This window comes from Excalfactoria chinensis, chromosome 3 (genome assembly GCF_039878825.1).
Source record: "Excalfactoria chinensis isolate bCotChi1 chromosome 3, bCotChi1.hap2, whole genome shotgun sequence".
NCBI lineage: Eukaryota > Metazoa > Chordata > Aves > Galliformes > Phasianidae > Excalfactoria > Excalfactoria chinensis.
The window spans coordinates 31,599,869-31,621,038 of NC_092827.1; the positions used below are offsets into that span (position 1 = coordinate 31,599,869).

Genomic DNA, 21,170 nt, shown 5'->3' on the forward strand with positions numbered 1-21,170 from the left:
GGCTTGGACTCGATCCTTGTGGGTCCCCACATGGGATATTCTATGAACTGTGACATTTATCAACTATTTTTTAACCTCTACCTCTTTGCTGTTATGGTCTTATAGAAACCATTCCAATGTTTTGCCTATTGGGCTACCTTTCATGTATATCATTGAAAGTCACCAAGGATCATCCAGTCCTACCATCCACCTACTACCACTGTTTCCCAAAAAACCATATGCCTCAACACAAAGTCTAAACATTTCTTGAACTCCTCCAGGGTCAGTGACTCCACCACCTCCCTGGGCAGCCCATCCCAGTGCCTGACCACTCTTTCAGAGAAATAATGTTTACTAATGTTCAACCTGAACTTCCCCTGGTGCAACTTGAGACCATTTCCTGTTGTTCTGTCACCAGTTACACAAGAATCTATGTACATTATATCTATCTCTCTATATATAGATATGTATGTATGCATGTATTCCCCTCTTAACATTAATTCGGATTATTTTAATGTACTGAAGTAGTAATGTAAGTAATTACAAGATCATTTGGCATATTTCATTTCTACCCTTTACTGTGAAACCTCCAGACTCATATATTTGACACAGTCTAATTAGATACTACTAAAAGAAAAGGAAAAGAAAAACGAAGCTTTATGCCATCTGAAAATTTGTTGTCATTTGTTTTTACATGTCTTCCATTTTACCTTGTGGAACTTGTGCTTCTATATTTCCTAAGCTTTTTGCTTTGCATCCTGATCAGATGCAATGTGATTCACCTGCCTCCTGAATAGATGCAGGTGGTTTTCTAAGCACCAAGAGCTGGGAAGGAAGCAGCTCTGCTATTTTAATGCTGTAGCCACTGTTTAACAACATGCTGTGCCTTTCTTCCTTCTCTTTTCTGCATCATTCTGCTCCCCAGTGCTTCATTCTGGTCATCAGGGTGTATTTAAACCCTACAAAATTTAGAAGATTGCAGAATATTTACTGTGTGTCTGAGCAGTAATTGCATTACTGGCTTTGCTTTCTCCCACAGCTATTACTTATGATACCTACATCAGGCCATCCCCCAGAGAGCCTAATTGGTATCAGTGATATTAATGGCTGTGGTTGGAAACTACCTCTTTGTTGTGGTGAAGTATTCTGCTCACAGACTGAACCAAATACTAATAATCATTTTTTAAATGTATTGAATCTTAAATTGCATAAATGAGAAAGGATTATTTAAATGATTTGCCTTCAGCATGTAGCAGACCTCTTACAGCTAGCTTCAGTCCAGTGCTGGAGTGGATTTGGGGGAGAAATTTCCCATGCCCACATAGCCAGGGTGTTGCCCTGCACTGCTCACTGTTGATGTTACCTTTGGTGAAGGCAATGTCACAGCCTGCTGTCCATTCTTAGGTACCATGTGCAGGAACCTAAGCAACAGCTGCTTTAGCTGAAATATTAAATTCTAAGAGCTTTCTGCTGTCAGCTGGTTTTGTAAAACACATCTGATGCTTTAACCAATTTGACCCCAGAATCTAAGCAGGAAAATAAAATTGTGCCCAGCCAAAAGAAAGTGATACACTTGCAGATATTTAGATACTACATTATATTATTTTGGATTTAAATTACTTTTTAACTTAATGTGCTTTTGTGTGAGTTTACTTCATATTTTACTGTGTTACAGTATTCACTTGTAATATTTCCATCCTGTTAAGTGATCTCACATTCTGAAGGAAGTTAGATAATACTAATAGGAAATACTAAACATGAACCCCTCCCACTTTTATAATAGCAGATGAAGAACAGTATAATCATGAGCACATAATATAGGTGAATTCTTTTTCCTAAGGCACTATCTTGGCTCTTCAAGGAACTGCCAGAACTAAGAGCAGCTCCTGCTTCTCCCTGCTGCTTCTCCTCTAGCTGTGAATCACTTTGATATCAGAGTATCAAAGATGAAAAACATCAAAACAAGCAAATGGCACAACTGAGTTTCACTCTGCTTTTCATACGTGGTAATTACAGGTTCCTTAAGCAAGTAGCGGTTCCACAAACACAATGTAAATCTGGGAAGGTATTTGCTTTGTGTGGGAATTCATCCACTCCTCATGTGAGACAGAGAGGAGACAATGAAAATACCAAATGAAATACCTTGCCATCTGAGAAGTGAAGGGGTATTTTCCCAGCTTCTGTTAAGAATCATCGAATAATTAAGGTTGGAAAAGACCTCCAGGATCATCTACTCCGTCAGCCCATCCCCATCATGCCCACTAACCACATCCCTCAGTGCCACATCCACACAGTTCTTGAACACCTCCAGGAACAGTGACTCCACCACCTCCCTGGGCAGCCTGTGCCACTGCCTCACCACTCCTGAAATAAATATTTCTTAATATCCAACCTGAATCTCCCCTGGTGCAATGTAAGGTCATTACCTCTCAATCTAAATGCAATTAGCTTTTGAAACCACCACTTTCCTCCTTTTGGACTGATGGGAACATGGCACAACTGATATATTTTTAATGTTTTTTTTTTTTTTTTTTTTTTTTTTTTTTTTCCCAGGGGATAACAGTGTAGAAATTATAGCTCCAATGTGGTACAGCTAATTTAAAAGGAGAGGGCTTTTACTTAAAGGATACGAGACTATAATTCAGAAGTTACATCTTCACTGATGGTTGGTTCTGAATGAATGGTTTGGTGGTAGTAGCTAAAAACAAAAAAATAAGAAGTGAATCTCTAAGGTATTAAGGTAGTAAAGCAGGAAAAGAGAAGCATTAAAACACAGGGCATGCTAAACTGAAATATTATTCCTGTAAAAGTTTTTTAATCAAGTGCCATCTACACTAGAACATGCTGTGGAAGCATTTCGGTGGTTTTCTGCATGACTGAGGAGCTAAAAGGATGCCTCTGACTTGAGATATTACAGAGCCACAGCTCTTGTTTTGATGGACACTGAGAGTTATGGTGCCCACCAATGTTAAATGAGGGAGATTTCACCACAGCTCTAAGACCTACATTCTTTTCTTTTGCCATAGTGTCAGTTAGAGAGTTTTGATTTTTCAGATTCCTCATGTCCCCTACTTCATATCATAATATAGATACATAACATATCCAGTTGTACAGCCAGCAAAAAAGAACACTGATACTTTAGTGCCTGTGACAAAAAATAAGGTGATTGAACACCTTGGGATAAATGCTTGTCAGGGACTCCCCAAACTGAATTTCTCAGGGTATTGCTTTATTTTGTCCTGTTAGATCTAGCTGAAAGAAAACAGTCTTTGTTTCTTAAGACTTTGTTTCCTTCCACTATTTCTTTCCCCTGCTAAGCCACAGATCGTAATCCTGTTTGTCATCACAAACTGTGTGGGAATTATGATATGATGCTGTTCTCACTGATGGCCAAGCTCTTTTTGACATAGGAACACAGGCAACCACATTGTGTAATCTCTTTCCTCAGTTTATATGATATAGAGTTGACCCTAAGATATCAAATGGGAGAGAGTAAAACACTAAGTTCTCAAATACAGAAAAGAAAGAAAACACTGTTCCGGACATAAGAAATATAATCTTAAATCAGTCTGCTTCTATCAGAGAGTTTCAGAGAGTGTCAGCATCCATCGCTTACTGTAAAACCCTTTATTCACTGGGCTCAGGGTGTCTGAATGTTTTCTGCAAGACTCTCCAGACTTAGGGAAAGTCAAAGATTGCAAATCAAAATTTGATCCAGGGATGCTTCCTGCATAAAACCTGTGTACATTGTCCTATGGAAAGACATGGCCCAAGGTGGAGTGCGAGCTGTCCTGGCACAGCTCATCCCAGCATTGCTCATGGCACTGCAAGGGAACCTGGGAACTCAGTGGGTGCCCAGAAGTAGCCTTCATATAATCTGCTCTCATGTCAGGGTGAAACCCTAGTGTTGATATCCCTTCATCATGAAGAATGCTTGATCATATTCAGTCCCAACCACTGTTTCCTTCTAATTCTCTTTTGTCTGATCAGTATTAGTAAAGGCAGTGAAGTTTGGCTCCTGAATGTTTGCATCTAATCTCGATCCATTAAAACTTGGAAAGAAAGTGTCATGGTTTTGTGGTCTGTCACCTTTATTCCACATCGTAATATAGCTACTGAATTTTTCTTACAGATACAGAACATCTCTATCATAAAGAAGAGGTTTTAAGGGGAAAAAAAAATGTACAGGGTGCCATCAGGTGCAACAAAGTGATCTGCAGATTTCCTGCTATGTTTTTATGCACCTGGAACAAGGGATTTACTTTCAATCTATTTTTATTTTACATTATGGAAATACACAGACTAAGAATAATGCTATACAAAATCTCCATGTGCTATGAGAGAGCACAAAGCTCATCCTCTATAAGACCCTCACCTTAGGGCTCCCCATAGATGCTGCTTAATAAAAAGGCTGGCAATCACTGTACCAGCAAGTAATACCACCTGAAAATTTGCTTACTTCTGTGCAGGTGAAGGTACAGCCAGCTCTGCTCAGAGAATTGCAGAGGTTATTAAAACCTTTGAGAGGTTTATAACGAGGAACAGAAAATGAAAGTTTTAATGTTAGCAAGAGATATCTGGGGGAAAGATGTAGGCAGCATTCTCTCAGCTTCTTTTCCATTCTGATCCCTGGAGAAAAGGCAGGTCATCTTGTTATTAGATAAATACCATCAGTCAGAGCTTGAAATTGGAGATCACAAATTGGGCAGGAAGAAATAGAATATATGGAAGGTGAGGGAGCAGGAAAATCAGATAGAATCAGTGCTGAGAGTCACCTCATGGCAGGGCCGGCAAGGGAAGTTCTCAAGGAAGAAAAAAGAAAGCATTGGAAATGCTTCTGTAGAAGAGAGCCTTCGAGACAAAGAGAAAAGAGGAACATATACGAGCTACAAAGTATATTTTAAGCACATTTGTGGATGAAGACCTTGAGAACAGCATGCCTTTCCTCCCCTGAGGACAGTCACACTAGTCAATGTAACTAACACTCACACATTTGACAACAACCTCCTGACGAGGACAGAAGGCAGTGGTCCTGCGTGGACAGGCAGTCGATGCCTTGTGACTGTCCACTCCTGCCAGCCCTTCACCTCTACTCCCTCTCTGGCCACACCTCACCAGGTTTTTCTGTGTGTCCTTTTCCTTACAACTTTTTCCCCATCTGGTGTAGCTGACGCTGTTCAGGGGGTCTGCAGTCCCACCACCTTCTTGTCTACCTCTGCAAATCTGGAAGATGCTTTTCTCTATCTTATGGTGAGTCTTGAAATGCTTTCCTGGACAGCAGAAGGTATGTTCTTGGTTAGAGACCTTCCTCCTCCTCCTCCTCCCCAGTAGGGTGGCCTGATGCTTCCCAATTAGTCTATATTCTGGGGAGACTGATGGAATAAGTTTCTATTCTTCTAGCCCAAGAGAAAAGCCAGATAGAAACCTCCTAAGCCAGGGTTCAGCTGAGAACTCCCAACTGCTTTCCATGCAACCCCTTCTAGCTGACAAAAAGAAATGCAGATAAAAGGGACAGGTCCCATGGCAGTATGTAGTCCACTGTACAAAATCCCTAAAGTTAGCCCTCCAAACAAAGTGCTTTGTTTTTTGCTCAGCTCAATGCACACGACTCCACAAACATGAATAGGAAGTTTCTGTGCATATTACATCTGAAGCATTTCAGACTGTAGTATAGTTTTGACTTTTAAGAAGGCTGGTAGGGCATGCAAATGGGAAAGGAACTGAACCTGATTATAGTGATAAGGACAACCAAGTAACAAAGGCATGCTTGGTGTTTAGCTCATGTTCCCTGAGACAACAGCCTGATGACAGAAGGGAACAAAAGAAAAGTGATGGATGAGAGTAGGTCCCGTAAGAGGAAACAAAACATAGCTGCAAACAAAGAAATGAAGTAATGGCAAGCCTATAAAGCATGCAGTGCCTTCCTGAAGTACCTACATGGCGTACTGTTCATATAGATCAAGGAGGCTTGTTGGTGTACATAGGCATATTTGTAAACAGGGTGCAGTCTACAATCAGTGAAAGGGTAAGGACTAAATGAACTTGACTAAAAGAAACATTAATCGGGCCAGCCAATATTTGAACACACATAAAACTTCAAAGATTTATTTAAACAATATCCCTTTGCTATATTTCAAAGGGCAAATAGTCGTGGGTGCAAGCATTTCCCTCTTTTCAGATTTTGCAACACAAAAAATGACTTCTGACATTCGGACAGCTACCAACAAGCATAAAAACTCAATGACTGGACCTATCTTTGTTCCTGTTGCATACAGTTAAAATGAAATAGAAATAGTAAAGAGTATCAGGGCAAGTAACCAGGTTTAGGCTTCATGTTTTTCAGTGCAAATGAATAAAGACGTTTTTGTTTCCTTTTACCAAAAATTTAGAAACCCCTTCAGCTTTCTCTTTCTATACCATAACAAAAGTATATGTAGTCATAAAATATAAGTAAATATAGTCATAAACCAAACATACATATATATAAAAACATTTTTTTATTTCATTATGTTCTTTCCCTGCCAAGTTTAACAGTGGTTTAACTCAAAAGTGAAATGAGATTAAAATGACAGAACTACTGCTTGCCCCAAAAGCAGATAATCATATAGCACTTCTACACTGTCATGGACACTTCGTGATAGTTCTTCTGTGCTCCCACCTGCCAACATCAAACATCAACCAGCAACAAAAAAACAAACAAAACAAACAATCCAATGACAACAAGAAGTAGAAAATGAATTCTGAGTAGAGTGTTATGTGGCCCCATGGGTAGGTAGAAAGGTCTATAGGGAGAAAGTAACCAAGGGATTTGCCTGGTACAGAGATGTGCCCTTACAGCCAGCTGAAACTTCTGGGAAACACCAGAATGCTACTGTTGGCTCTTATTGATCCACATACAAGCCCATGTGTAACCAAAGCCTCTGCACATGTGCCTTTCAGCTATCTGCATAAAATATAGGTGCCCCTCCAGACTGTGTAGGGTGATGCTGTTAAAACCATAATCTGATCTATTCCATGTCACTGGAGAACACTCACATTTAATTTCTAGTTACTTTTAGGAGGGGGAAGAATTTTAACATGATGATTTAGAGGCTTCCCAGCACGTTTCCTTCCCTTCCTCATACCAAATAAATCACTTCACTTATCCATGCAAAAGACTCCACTGGTAGGATGGAGAACAGCAGAGGAAAATTATCTTCCCAAGTGAGAAGTGTGATTAACACTTGTTAGAAAACCTTTCAGGACCATTTGCAGAAATAGCTTAGGTTGTGTTGTTTGTGTTAGCGCTCTGAACGGTTCCCAGCCTGAGACCAGATCTTCATGTTTGCTCAAGCGTGAGGGGAAGTGTTAATGTTTACTGAGCCAGAATGCTGTTGCTTAAGGAGCTTAATTAAGTTTATCATTCCTGGCTTATGGTGCCTCAGGACAAGGCACAGAATGCACCGAGCCACCCACCGGAAGAAGGCAGAGCCACACTTTCTGAGTAATGACTGTGAAAAGAGAAAGCATTTGTTGAACAACTTTTGCTGCTAATGTTTTTCTTACCAAATTCTCACTGTATCAGAAGAACATGAAAATGGAAATAATTGACTTGTACACTGAAAGGCATACATTGCATCTGAGTTAAAGACAGAGAACTGCTGTTCTTCATGCAATTAAGAATCACTTGTTATTCATGTCTTCCACTTACAAATCAATGGCCCTAGGATATGATAACTTAGCTGGAACTGTTCATCCTGAAATTAACACTTGGAATCCAGCTTGATAATCAAAGGTCAGTAACTGATAGGCAGTGCTACAGAAAATCGCCCTCTGGTTTTCCTTTCAGCACCTTGGTGCCTTTGGTCAGAACACGAGGGCAGAGCCAAGCAGGCCAAGGCACCGGACCAGCCATCTGTGGGCTCAGAGAAGGGCTCCTGGGAGCAGAGAAAGCACCACTCCTCTCTCTGATTTCCTCAGTCAGATGGATCCCCACGTGATCCTTTTTAATACTCTCTGACATATCTGCCTTATCTCTGTCTGATCCTTTCAAACGTCTCTATGCTTTTGGTCTCTGTGGCACCCTGTGGCAGTGAATTTCTCAGTTTAATTATGTCTTGTATGGAAAAACATCTTCTGTTAATTTCAAACCTGCCTCATGGCAATTATATATGATGTTCCTAGAGATCAGATTATGAGAAATAGTTGTTTATTCTCTTTGTATCGCTAACAATTTGCAGATACCTAGTAGAATTATAGAACCTAGACGCTGTTTCCATACTCTTAGCATAAACAGTGCCTTCCTGTGCCTTTTCTAATTACACTGCATCCACTTTCATGACAATGGAACAATCTTCCATACAATGCTCAACACAGTTTCACCATACGCTCACAAGGTTGATGGCTTTTGTTTAATTTTGATTTATGTGCTTTAATAAGTGGTTGACACCTTAAACAAGCCCAGTACTTTGACAAAGTGTCCCTTCTACCTGTATAAGCCATGCATACTTCCTCAAATCTAAATCATTTGCCTTTACTTCATTCTTCTATGATTCCTGCAATTTGATTTTGTTTGGCTTCGTCATCTGTAAGCAGCTTCCTTTTTGAACTCAGATGTGCTGTAGTTATTTTCTGCAAGTGTTTGAGTGTGGTTGTGTGTTGGTGTCTTTTCCATCTTTGCAGACATGCTGGATGTGAATACCATAGGCTCTCCACTGCAGTTTTTCCTCCAGAGTCATATGTGGAAAGAGCTCCTGCAAACTGCTCAGGACTACATCTGGAGTGGCTTGGCCTCTTGCTGTAAATCTGACTGGTTGAGCCAAGAAATAGTCATTTACAGATGCCTGATCCCAGGAGAAGCTAAAGGCAGGATTGAATGATGCTCCAGGCAGCCTGGAGCTGGTTGGGGGCAGCCCTGCCAGTGGCAGGGTGTGGAACTGGGTAGGCTTTAAGGTCCCTTCCAACCTAAGCCATTCTATGATTCGAATCCATTCTCATATGCCCAGTTTTATTTGGAATGTACACACTGATATTTGTTGACTCCTATCTGGATTTCGTTGTTTTCTCTCACATATATCATCATATGTAGAGTGTTTCTACTGTTATCCTGTAGATGATGAGTCACCCCAGCTTGCGTGCTCTCCAGAACCTGTCATCTTTTCCTCAGTCTTTCCTTTAAAACCTCTCTTATGTTCTTTTTTTAACCTCAAGTGCTAGCACACTCATCCTACCCAGCCTGGCCTCGAGTGCCTCCAGGGATGAGGCATCCACAGCTCTCTGAGCAGCTATGCCAGCATCTCATTGCCCTCTGAGTAAAGAATTTCTTTCTCACACCTAACCTAAATTTCACTTTTTTTGGTTTAAAACCATTCCCTCCTATCCTATCACAGTCTAATAACTGTGTAAAAAGTTCATCCTCCTTACTTAAAAGCTCCCTTCAAGTAATAAGAACTCAGTGAGGTGTCCCTGGAGCCTTCTCTTCTCCATGCTAGTGCTGAGGTAAATCAGAGCAGCTGTTTTGGCAGAATGTTCTTGGAGTTCTCATTGCACTGCACCACAGGCACCTTGAATGAGAGGGAGAATGAAGGCTGGTCAAGCAAATAGTCCCCAGGATTACATTCGGAATTCTCCAGATGATTAAAGCTGTTAGTGTTCTGTTAGTAAGCATGACGCCATGAGTGAGAGCAAGGAATCAAAGACTGTGTGAAACTCCCTATACGTGCATCCAGAACTCCCTGGGTATTCCACATATAAATGTTGATTACGATTATACTGCTAGAACATCGTTATCTGCCAAAGTGTCTGCCTTGCACCTGCTCTCCTACCATGGGAAGAGAGCAGTGAGTGAGAACAGAGACAGCAGCAGGAAAGCAAAAAGAAATAACAACCAACACTTCAGAAAATGCTCAGTGAGTTTTCTTCAAAGAAATTATTTCTTGGCCTCAATGTGGGGAAAAACAGGCATGACTCCTCTCGGTTTCTCTCCCCATGGATACAAATATTGTTGTGAAATGCATCTCAGCTCCTTAGCACTCTGAAGACGTTCAGGGTGAGGATGTGACCTCAGAAGCTGATGCCTTCTCTGCACAGATTGGGCAGTGCCAACATGAGCTCTATCCCTCCTGCTCATGGGAATGCGTTTATTGGTGGTGGGGCGGCAGCTGGAAGCTGACATGATTCCTGTGGAGCTCAAAAGTAAAATCACTGCAGGGTTTCAGAGGGAGCCAAGGCAGGCTTTAATACTGCATTTCCTTTTGAGACCATAAAATCCCTTATAAATCGCCAGCATGGTGTCAATCAGCATGAGATTTTATTTCTGATAATAGCAGAAAAAGCAAAAGGAAGTGAAGCCTCCACCTACACTGCAGTCATTACATAGCCACAGTTGTGGCTAATACAGGTTAAAACATCAAAGAAAACAACTGTTTCAATTGTGAGCTTGACAACATTTATGTAAGAGTTGCTTTAACCCAGTCCACTTAATATTTGCGCAAATTAGCCCAGCACTTCCTATTCATGTCATCTAAATCCTCTCTGAGGAAATCAGTGAATATATAAAACAAATGTCAAATATACTTGCTTACATGTATTTAAACTATGTCAGATAAACAGCTGTTTAATCGGTAGGCATTTCAAACCAGATTTTATTTCAGAGTATTTGCCTGATGCCAATGTCATATACAATATGAGTGATTTTTTTGCCACGCTGAGATAATGAATGCCCAAGGTAATCATTTCAATGAAGAGATTCATTGGAAAATGAATGGAAAATATTCAAATATCTTTTGCATTTTATTTTATTTTATTTTATTTTGTTTCTTCTGAATAAGAGCATCACTTAAAATATCTACATATATGCTAGTCAGAAACTTAGGTACTCAGATATATCTGACAAAGTTTGTATTTTTAATGAGTCAGTTTCTAACTAGGTCATATTTATTCAGGTAGAAGTGCCCTTAAAATATATTGTAGATATATGTATATATGGGTATGTGTGTATATGTACTGTTTGAATTAAGTAGAAGTAACTGGCGAGACCTTACAAAGTCTAGTACAGATGTGAAGTATTTCAACAAGAAAAAAATAGAGATATAAGCTGTTATTTGGGGTAAAGTACTAGGCTGAGAAGACAGCAGGTAGAAGTAAAGGAAAAAAATCAGACATCTTTTACTTATGCTGCAGTGAGGGTTGGAGGCCAGAGAGACACTTGGCTGACTAACAGAATGATAATTGTTGGGAGTCTTCTGCTCCACAGAGCAAAGCCACCCCAGGAACTTGGCAAGAGGGATCTGCAGAATTCTTACTGAGTACTCATGAAAGACGTCTGACAGGAGAAAATGTAAAAGGTGAGACAAGAAAATGTGCAATAATGAGATATCACTCTGATTTGCAAATCTGTATTTTGTATTATGAATGCTGGAATGTACAAGAATGCAATGTGTGATAACAGACCGTGACTACATTTCAGAGAGAAGAGGAAGCTGATAAAAACATGGAGCATGCAGCTTTAAAAGTTCTTCCATAATGATCTTCAGGTTCTTTAAAGATGACAAGTTTATGCCTACCAGAGAAATTTGCTATCACCTATGTTGCAGCAATGGGAATGTATGTGTTCCTATCAACACCAAATGAGGCACTGCACCTCACAGTTTACCACTGGATATCAAGTATATTGAATATTGTGATATATTTTATCTTGAATATGTTAATATCTTGAATATTATGTCAGGGTCACATAAACATGTTTGGAAGCTTTTAAGAGGAAAAGGAGATCTTACACAAAATCTCCAGATGGGATGAAACACAGACACGTGTTCACACTTTCTAGCAATTATGTGCCAAAAAAGCATTTTTTAAGACTGTGACAAAAAGCACCAGAAAGTTAGAAAAGTGCCAGAATCATGGGTGCCTGCACAACTTTTATTTCAGTTCATGTGTGTAGTGTATTGCATGTAGTGTATTGCATGATTGCATCATGGCAATCTCAATGACATCAACATATTCTGTTCCTCACAAGTCCCCTTCCTCTCAGTGCCCAGAGGAGGTGATGACAATTTGTTGAATTACTGTTCCATATACTGTTTGCTCTCTGTGCAGTCTGCACACTCAGACATTTTTCTTGCACAGGAAAAGCTTACAGACAGGATTTCAGAATGCTGCCCTGATGAATTTTCCTATGAGTTTTCTGCGTGCCAGTAACTGTCTTGGCTGTATGAAATAATGAACAGGCCTCCCAGAGCTTTCAAAGACTGTGCAGTGTATCTCTAGCATTCCCGTTTTATACATAAGCAACTAAGGACACACAGTGGTGTTAGAAAGGCTCTTTTAAGTCTCTCTGGCCAGTCTGAGATAGCTATGATCTCATTTTTACACATCTTTGCATAGCACTGCATTTCAGGCATGATTCTTATTCAGTTCAGCAGCAGTCTTGAGCCTCACACCCATTGTGTCCAAGCTATTTAGGACACAAAAATTACAAGAAGGAATTTGCACTTACAAACCCTGGGGGATCTGCACTGAAACATTTCTACAAATAGCATTGCAGACTCTCAACTCAGACACAGAAATATATCATTAGGATTTATATTACCTAGTCTGAGGCATCTAAAAGATATTTTCAAGCTCATCTAGTCACTTCCAATCTGAACTAATCATAGACAGAAACTGTGCCAGACAGCTCATCAGCTTGCCTGCCCTGTACATTCTAAGCACCCTAGACATCTCCTCTCAGGATGAAATACATTTAACACTGAAGGCAGCCTAAATAAATCATCACCTTAGGCTCAGGTGACCAGCCCTTGAACACTGAACTTACATGAGACATGATTAACAAGTGAACCGCTAATAACTTTTTCTCACTGAAAGTTTCAGGATTTTTGAATAATTGACTTTGCATTGGATAATGCTATGCAAGCACCTATGTTGGAGCACACTGGGTGCAAAAAGCAGGGGGTAGTTATGTTAGTAACTGTTAGTGGTACCGACCTGCAGCCACCCTAGAAGGTGAACACAGGGTTCACAGGCTTTGCCAGGGTAGGGACCACTCCTACCCCTTCCCTCCTTTTTTTTCCCCCCTTTTGTTCCCATCTGGGACTTGGCTTAAGTCTCCCCACTCAAAAATAACCTATCCTCAAGCTACTCTTTTCAACATATACTGGAGCTGATTCCTCCAAGATGCCCTTCCAGGACTTGAGCTGCTTGGTCAGCCAACTGCAATATCCCTCATGAACTCGAGTCTATCAAGTCTATTGCACCAGGATGTGACTGTCAATCTGCAGGTGGGACTGAGGGGAAGAAGTGAGATGGCCTTAGAGTGAAGCCAGAAGCTCTTTCCAAAACCTGTCTCTGAACTGGCTCTCCTATTCAGTAGTGCTACCGTGAGGAAGGCTGTGACATGAGAAACACTGTAGGAAGAGTCAGACAGTCAGTAGGGCCATCATCACAAGAATGGCTGTGTTCTTCTGTGCGGGCCAGGTCTGCCATAAAACTCACAGGTGTGAGTTGCCATAGCAGTTGTAGAGGGGATGAGCACATGAAGCCTTTGGTGTTAGCACAGAATTCACAGGCTGAAATGTATTCAGCTACATCTGCCCACATTCTGGGCCACCAGTCTGTCTCAGTGATCAGTCCTCCAGCTTCTCCCATGCTTCTCCCTAGCTGGGGCTGTGATGGCTGGGGACCAGTCTCTGTGATGGCCTCCAGGCTTCTCTCTCCAGTAGAGACAGACAACTTTTTTCTTGCCAACAGGAATGGATAAAGGAGAGCCTGCAGACCCTGTTGGTGTAGTCATGGTCCTGGCACCCTGTCTCAATTCCCCTTTCTCTTTTTTCCCATCCTTAGTCTTTCACTGAGTTAATTAAAATTCTCTGCTGTTTCCCTTTATATCATTTCTAGTGCTGGTTCTACATAACCAACAAACTCCAGTCTTATCCTCACCTCTCAGTTACTGTCAGTCACCAAAGAACTCACCCACTTCTCCCCTCTCATAACCTTCCTGCCACCCTCATCTTTCAGCAGCCTGTGTTTGGGTTATGTAAAGGAAAAGAGCAAAAGAAAAGAAAGAAGCTCTGAATCTGGATAACTCACCCCAAAACACACCCAGTCTCAAGTAACACAAAGCTGAGGCTGCAAGGAGAGTCCTGGTCAGTTCTGGGTGGGATGAGCCCCAGCTAGATGTAATTCCTCAACAAACTTATTAAATAAATTATTTGAAGTATTCGCAGTGGGCAACTAGAACTATCATTTTATAGACTTGGGAACTGGCCAGATTTCCATGGATTTTCAGACAGATTTCAGAATGCAATGGCAACCTTCATAATCTGAAGTAATAACTGTTTAACTAACACCTCCAAAAAAGGCAGTAGTTGTTTTCAATGTTGGAAGATGCTTCTACCATTTCTCCCTCATTCGGTTTGAGCTCTTATTTTGATTGCAGTTTTCCCTCAGACTAAGCCTGAATAAACCTAGTGTGTAAAAGCATAGTCCAAATAGGACTTGAAAAGCTGTAAGGAATGGAAAATGTGATTTTTAAGGGATCTGACAGACATTCTTAAAAGTGATATCAATATTTATTCTTCAGTTCTTTTGCTGTTTGTGTGCATCTTAACTGGAATGGGCAGGCTACTGCCAGCCCACACAGAGAGCTCTATATTCTCTGTGTTCAGTTATGACTGTGAGCAAGCAATTAAGAAATACAGAATTCTGCCATGATGGGATTTGCAGCCACATGACACCACTTGCAAGAAGCCACCCATCCTGGTGGGCAAGAGCCATGGGTCTATATCAGGGATCATCTCCAAGCACCTGCATGAAGACTCTGTCACCCACAGAGTAGCACAGCACATTGCATGTACTCCTCAGGGCTGGCACTTCTGTCTTTAGGACTTATGTTGCCCATCTCAGGTGCTTGTTTCTCCAAGGCATGGCTGTTTCATTCATTCCTCCCTGCCAGAGGTTAAACTCTGACTTATCTCCATCTAGAATTTAGTGGCATGAATCCTGTTTGAGGGCTGATGTTGTGCTGATGCCTTAGAGTTACAGAGGAAATTGAAAAACAATCTCTCAGTTTCCATATCCATATCCATATCTTCATAGCCAGGGAGGCAACAAATATGAAGAAACACTGAATTGAACAGTGCATTGAGAGAAGAGAGATGACACTGCTAGGGACTGTATTACCAGCCAAAGGAGTCAAACCAGGACATGTAATTACTATCTGATTTCTTCTTCTTTTCTGTCGATAGCTGTTGGGCTAGAGTGACTGCATTTCATTTGGCTGCTTCTCATTTCACTTTAGAGGTGAGAGGACAGTCCTGCTGCTGCCACACTGTAGCACGGAGAGCTCCAACTGCAGCAAGCACTGTGGCACTGTGCTGCATTGTGCTGAGTGTGCCAGACACTTCTGCAGAGCCACAGCATTAGCAACACATCAGTGTCTCATTAACTCACATTATATTAAAAGAAATGGCAAGACTGGTTCTCAGCACTGAGACCTTCATTTCTTATCTTCTTGGAATGTGAAGTGCTCAGAACTCAACAGCAAATGATACTCATCCTTTAAAAAAGATTCCTGCACTCAATAGCTGAACTCGTTAGGCATTCTTAGCCCCTTAGTGTGTCACTTTCCCATACGGATACATTATCCTTTACCATTTGCTAGCATGGGCATGGGAGTGGAGTGCAGTGTGGGAGGGAAAGGAGGAAACCAACATGCTGTGTGGGTCACACCTTGCCACATGTGTGTGGGGGGCCTCCAGTAGGTGCACGTGTGCTACAAACACAAACATGTTTCTTTTTCCCCAGCAGATTCCAATGACCACCCCAGCATTCTCACATGTGCACACTCCCACAGGCAAACCTTTCAGTCCAGCTGCACAGAGGAAGGGGAAGAACCATTTTCTCCATGAAATGAAATAAAGGCTCTTAATTCTATTGCATCTCAGTCCAAACCCATAGAGACAGGAAGAAGAGGGATGGATGTCTCCTTGAGTGATGCTGTCTCCTTGAAACAGGAGTTCGTGTTGATTGCCTCCAACTAATAATGGTGAGAACAGAAAGGCTGGTAAAACCTTCTGTTCTTTATAAACTAATGTTTTATTTTCAAGTTAGAGTCAAAAAAATGTATCAGTTAATAGACCAAATGTAAATAAAAGGTATATACATGTATGGTATGTATCTGTGTGTAAACAATTAGCATACATTTTGTTTTCAAAATCCAGTTCTGAAGTTCTTCCAGAATGGGAAATATCAAGAAGCCAGGTTATCGAACACTCAGGATCAAACACTGTCTCATCACAGCTCCCTCGGCCCAGTCTCAGTAAGCAGGGGTTTGATCTCTCCTTTCTCACTAAGCAAGTTTCTAAGCAGATCAAGCCCATTTTCTCTATATATGAGTTTAAGCAACGCATATCCACAATTTACTAATAAGTGAGAGCCCTCTCTGCCTTCAGAGAGGCTAACACAAAGCCAGATGAGTGTTCTCTGTCCAGATATTCCCATGTCCAAGTGTGATTAGCACTGTCTTGTCAAATGTAGCTCTAAGCCATTTGTGAACACCTCCTTTGTTTGTAGTAGCACGCTCAAACCTGCACAGGCCTCTGTGTTTGCTCTTCCGTCTATCCTATTAACAGCAAATCACATTTCAAGATGTCGTAATGCAGATAACCACCAAAGCACTTTTAATCAATTTAAAGCAAGCCAAGATAATTACTTTTGCTCTGGATATGCACTCCTTGGTATTCCAACTACAACATACACATTCTGAGAAAGCGAAACTATATATTGAGTTCTGCTGTGAATCCAGAATTACCATGCAGGACTTCTTTATACCACATTTGAAACTGTTCAGCTGTAATTATACCATAATAGCTGTAATAATTAAACTGCAGCTAAGCACATTTGAACCCTGCGAGTTGTCCTACTTGGAAAGCATTAATTAAAAGATATCTATGATCTTGAGGGGTATTTTCAAGAAGCTGAGAACTGATGAGGTGCCTGGCTGTTTTTATTACTGTATATGAGAGCAAACAAATTCATACAACATCATTTTTTTCCCTGTTTAATTTCACTATAATATTTACAGCACAACATATCATTTCTCGACTGCCAGGTTTGCTTTACCACAGTCAATTTAGTTATACATGTATAATCAAGAAGCACCTTCAGTTCAGCACTTGTACTTCTTTTAAATGTTGAAATACAATAAAGTAAGAAGTAAGACACAGGAATGAGAACACTGTTTTAATTGGAAGAAGAATGCATGGCAGAACTGCCTGTAGCAGACTGAATGTTGAATTCACAGCCATGCCTTCTGATGCTATTATATATTATATATATGTCAAGGCCCATATTTCAAGGTCAATTGGAATTTGACAAAACTTTATGTTCTCTTTTTTCATGGTGTTGGCAATAGTAAGTTATTATTGAAAATATAAATGTTTGTATTTCTGTCAATAAACAGGACTGCATTACTAACCTGTAAGGCCAAGGAGTCACGTAGTGTGAAAACATGCAGGGAGCAACAGCTGTTAGCCATTATTTTCTCCTTATCCTCTCAACACCTCCGTGTCAGTTTGTTTTTAATGGGTAAATCACACTTTCTCCATGGGATATTTTCTCATTTGGGGCAGATAACTCAAGAGAATTCTGTGACAATTAAGGGCCATTGGCCAAAGATATTTGCTCTTAGTTTATCTTTCTGTACACGTTGATACTCACTTTTATACTATGTCAAACAAATAATGCTGATGTGAATTTGTTACTCCTTTGTTGGTACTAATATGACAAAGCTTCTGCATCCCTTCTTTAACAATGAACTCTGCCTCTGTTCTTCTCTTCTTGTACAGCATGTGTTATATTCCCCAAGAGAGAAATACCAACTACAGAAATGACTCTCACTTAATTTAGGCAGAGGAAGAATCTGCCATCAGACAGCTTTTAAACATCTGTTCTGCACTTAACCGCACTTAACAAAGTTTCACAGAAGCCGTTTGGAAACTAAAGAAAAATAGATACAATCTTGCTTATGATCAGACTCACCTTACTGCGCTAGTTGCTTTGCTGCCATCTCAGTTTCTGCAAATGGTAAAGTGAATATTTACCAGAAATCTGAGCCTTTTGCTCACTTTGGTTTTAATCATTTCAATTCTAGGCCACTGTGAAAATGAGATCATAGAATCATAGAATGGTTTGGATTGGAAGCAACCTTTAAGATCACGTAGTTCCAATTCCTCTGCAGGGACACCTCCCCCTAGACCAGGTTGCTCAAAGCCCCATCCAGCCTGGCCTGGAATGCTTCCAGGGAGGAGGCATCCACAACCTCACTGAGAGACCTGTTCCAGTGTCGTAATCATTGCCATGGATCTTCCATGGGCCAGTAAATGAACTAGGTCTGGAGCTCTCCTTCCAAATCTAGTGTAGACTGATGCCCCCACTCTGCCCAGCTCCCCAGGGTGGTTACTGCTTACTGACTCGATATACAACCCCTACTGCTGCTCACATGCATCAGCGATTACAGTCTCAGAAAGGAAGAAAAAAAAAAGAGAGAAAATAGAAATAGAAAGGAGGTCCTTCTGTGCTGAGGCATGCGGTACGAGTTTGGCATAATACCGTGCACACGGAGCATCTGAAGCTGGCGGTGGGATAAAGCACCAGGAGCACATGAGGAGGAGCTCGAGCTCCTTACGCGGGGGCTGCCCGGGGACCTACGGGAGGGTCTTGACAGCCAAGGGCCGCTCCTGCGGAGTCGCTGCCGGGGCTGCCCGGTGTTCCCCACCCCATTGCCAGCCATGTGTCCGCAGCGGCGCGCTTCGCACCGAGCCACCGCATCTCCCCCCGAGGCCATTTGGGCCATGCACGCGTCCACGCTCCGTGTTGACACAGCGGCGCATTCCCGCGGAGCCTTTTTGTTGACGGCGCTGGCAAATGAGCCGGGGGAGGTGGGTTCCGCCGCCGTCGGCACTGCAGGGTATAAAAGCCGCCGGGCCCGGGGTGCGATGAGGTGGGGTTGTGCTGTAGTATGGAGGCTGGAGGGTTGTGCTGTGGTTGTCCGCTCTCATCGGCGCTGCCCCCGCGGAGCTGCGCCCGCGTCCCTCACTGCTCCGCGCCCTTCGCCTCTCTCTCCTCTTCTTCCTCGCCCTGCGGCTCCGTGCCCTTCTGGAGGCCTTGGGCGCCCGGCCCCGCAGCGGTGAGTGGGGCGGTGTGGGGTGGCGGGGCCGCGGGCTGCGGGGCTGCGTGCCGGCAGCGGGGTGACCTCTGCTCTCTCGTCCCCAGGCACGCAGCCCCAGCGGGCTGGCGGAAGCCTCCGGAAAGCTGGCGCAGTACGCGCACCCCGTGAGGTAAGTGGGGAGGGGGACTTGGATAGTTCGCGCATTGACTTTTTATTTACTAATTGTGGTGGCAGCAGGGTTGGCTGAAGCAGCCCGGAGCTCGCTGCCGTGCCCAGGGTTAATGCAGGGAGCAGAGGGTTGGTCCCTGCGGTGTCCTCCCAGTGCAGCACAACCATGGGAGCAAGTGACAGGAGCAGGGTAGGAGTGCCGCCAGCTCGTGTAACCACTGATGGAATGAATGGTGAGGGCAGCAATGCTATTTGCACTGTCAGATCTGAGAGAGAAATGAAACAGCTCCTGTTGAATCTGTGGGAAAATCTGTATTTTGGCTAGTTGCAAGGTGCCAAAGCTTATTGCACAAGGTGTGCTGCCAAGTAAGATGCACCTTTATCCTATCCCAGGCTCTGCTCTGACAAATGCAGGTCAAACAATGTAAGCCATTGCACTGGCTCACTGCCCTGACGCTGTGCCCGTGCATAAGTGAATGCTGCAGGAAGCACTGGGAATGAAATGTTACAGAGCAAGCATGCTTTGTACTGCAAAGGAAACAGTGTTCTATTAAACCATTGCCTAGAAAGCATTTTTGTACTTGCTAAAAAACCCTCTGATTCTGTTCCTTAATGCAGTTGTATTACGAGCAGTCTGTAGCAAGCACTTAATTTACATTGTGCTAGTCTCTTAGCACCTAGGACTTCCATTGTTTCTTGCAGCTGCTTCCAAATGGTAAGCAAGAGGATGTTAGCTGAAAAGGAGCAGAAACAGTTGTATATATTATATACATAGCAATGACATCACTAGCTGATAGCTCTTGCTACACCACATTGTCAGCAGTTTTCATCCTGATTCCTAGATAAAACAAAGACTACTTTGATATTTAGACCAAGGTAGCATCTGCTGTAAGAAGTCAGTGGAGGATTCTGTTTAGAAAGATAAAACTTCGGGATATCAAGGCCTGATCCTCTGGGGCTGTTATCACTCCTTTCACCTAGAGACTTGACTCAGACCATAACATCACTCAAAATCTACCCATCTGTAATAAATCTACTGATCTAACCCAGGTACTCTGAGAATGCTACCTCATTGTATCCCCAAGGAACTGTTTCACTTAAAGCAGCGTTATTTGGGTTAGGTCCAAAGGAATGCTGATAATGGGGTACCAGAGTGATAAGCTTCAGGCATGGATCCTGGACTCTAGAGCAGTTTTGCTGCAGCACTGCATGTAAAGCACTATTTTTTTCTCTCTTCGGGTGGAAATATAGAATCCAGAGAATATATTTTTACTTGAATGTGGAAGTTAGTTTAGTCATTGGCCATGTGAGCATGTGAGGGGAATGCTGTAGGAAGCTTGTCTAACAGGACAGTTCCTTAACTTTCAGCCTCCAAGTAGCATGCAAGTTTCCTTATTGTTATTGCACACTATGCTTGTTTCAGGCTATTTTGGCCCAAATCAAGGTGCTATGATTACCTGTATCAGGAAGCTGAAGCACTTCTGAAAAACTTTCCTGTTCAAGCTACAATTTCCTTTTATGAAGACTCAGACAGTGAAGAGGATGAAGATGAACTGGAGCAGGATTCAAGAACAGAAACTCATTGCTGATGGCAAGAAAGGCCGATTGAGACTACTTCTATTAAGCTTAATATTAAAAAAAAAAAAGTATTATAGTATTTTTAAAGATAATATATACGTGTGTAAGTTATTCTTAATAAAGCTGGAATGTTTTGTAATTTTATCTGAGCCTTTGTTGTAGTCCTGTTTTGTTTCCGGGCAGGGAAAGTATTGACAAATAATGTATTTATTTATTTTGTCTGAGGTTCTTTATTTTGTAGATTGTAAACATCAGTTTTTAGGAGCAACCCCCTGTATTGGCCTTACATGGCAAGGCAGTA

General features: G+C 42.0%; 1 protein-coding gene across 2 annotated transcripts; it reads left to right on the top strand.

Moving 5' to 3' along the window:
* The first annotated feature begins 18,417 nt into the window (after positions 1–18,417).
* RIPPLY2 (ripply transcriptional repressor 2) lies at positions 18,418–21,017 on the top strand. Of its 2 annotated transcripts, none has more exons than XM_072333013.1 (3): positions 18,418–19,141; positions 19,228–19,292; positions 20,715–21,017. In XM_072333013.1, exons 1-3 carry the CDS (start codon positions 18,974–18,976, stop codon positions 20,878–20,880), a joined length of 399 nt encoding a protein of 132 aa, XP_072189114.1. In that variant the 5' UTR covers positions 18,418–18,973; the 3' UTR covers positions 20,881–21,017. The 2 variants fall into 2 exon arrangements, with proteins under 2 accessions (XP_072189114.1, XP_072189115.1); XM_072333014.1 differs by having other exon boundaries at positions 18,418–18,893; positions 20,715–21,012.
* The last annotated feature ends 153 nt before the right edge of the window (positions 21,018–21,170 follow it).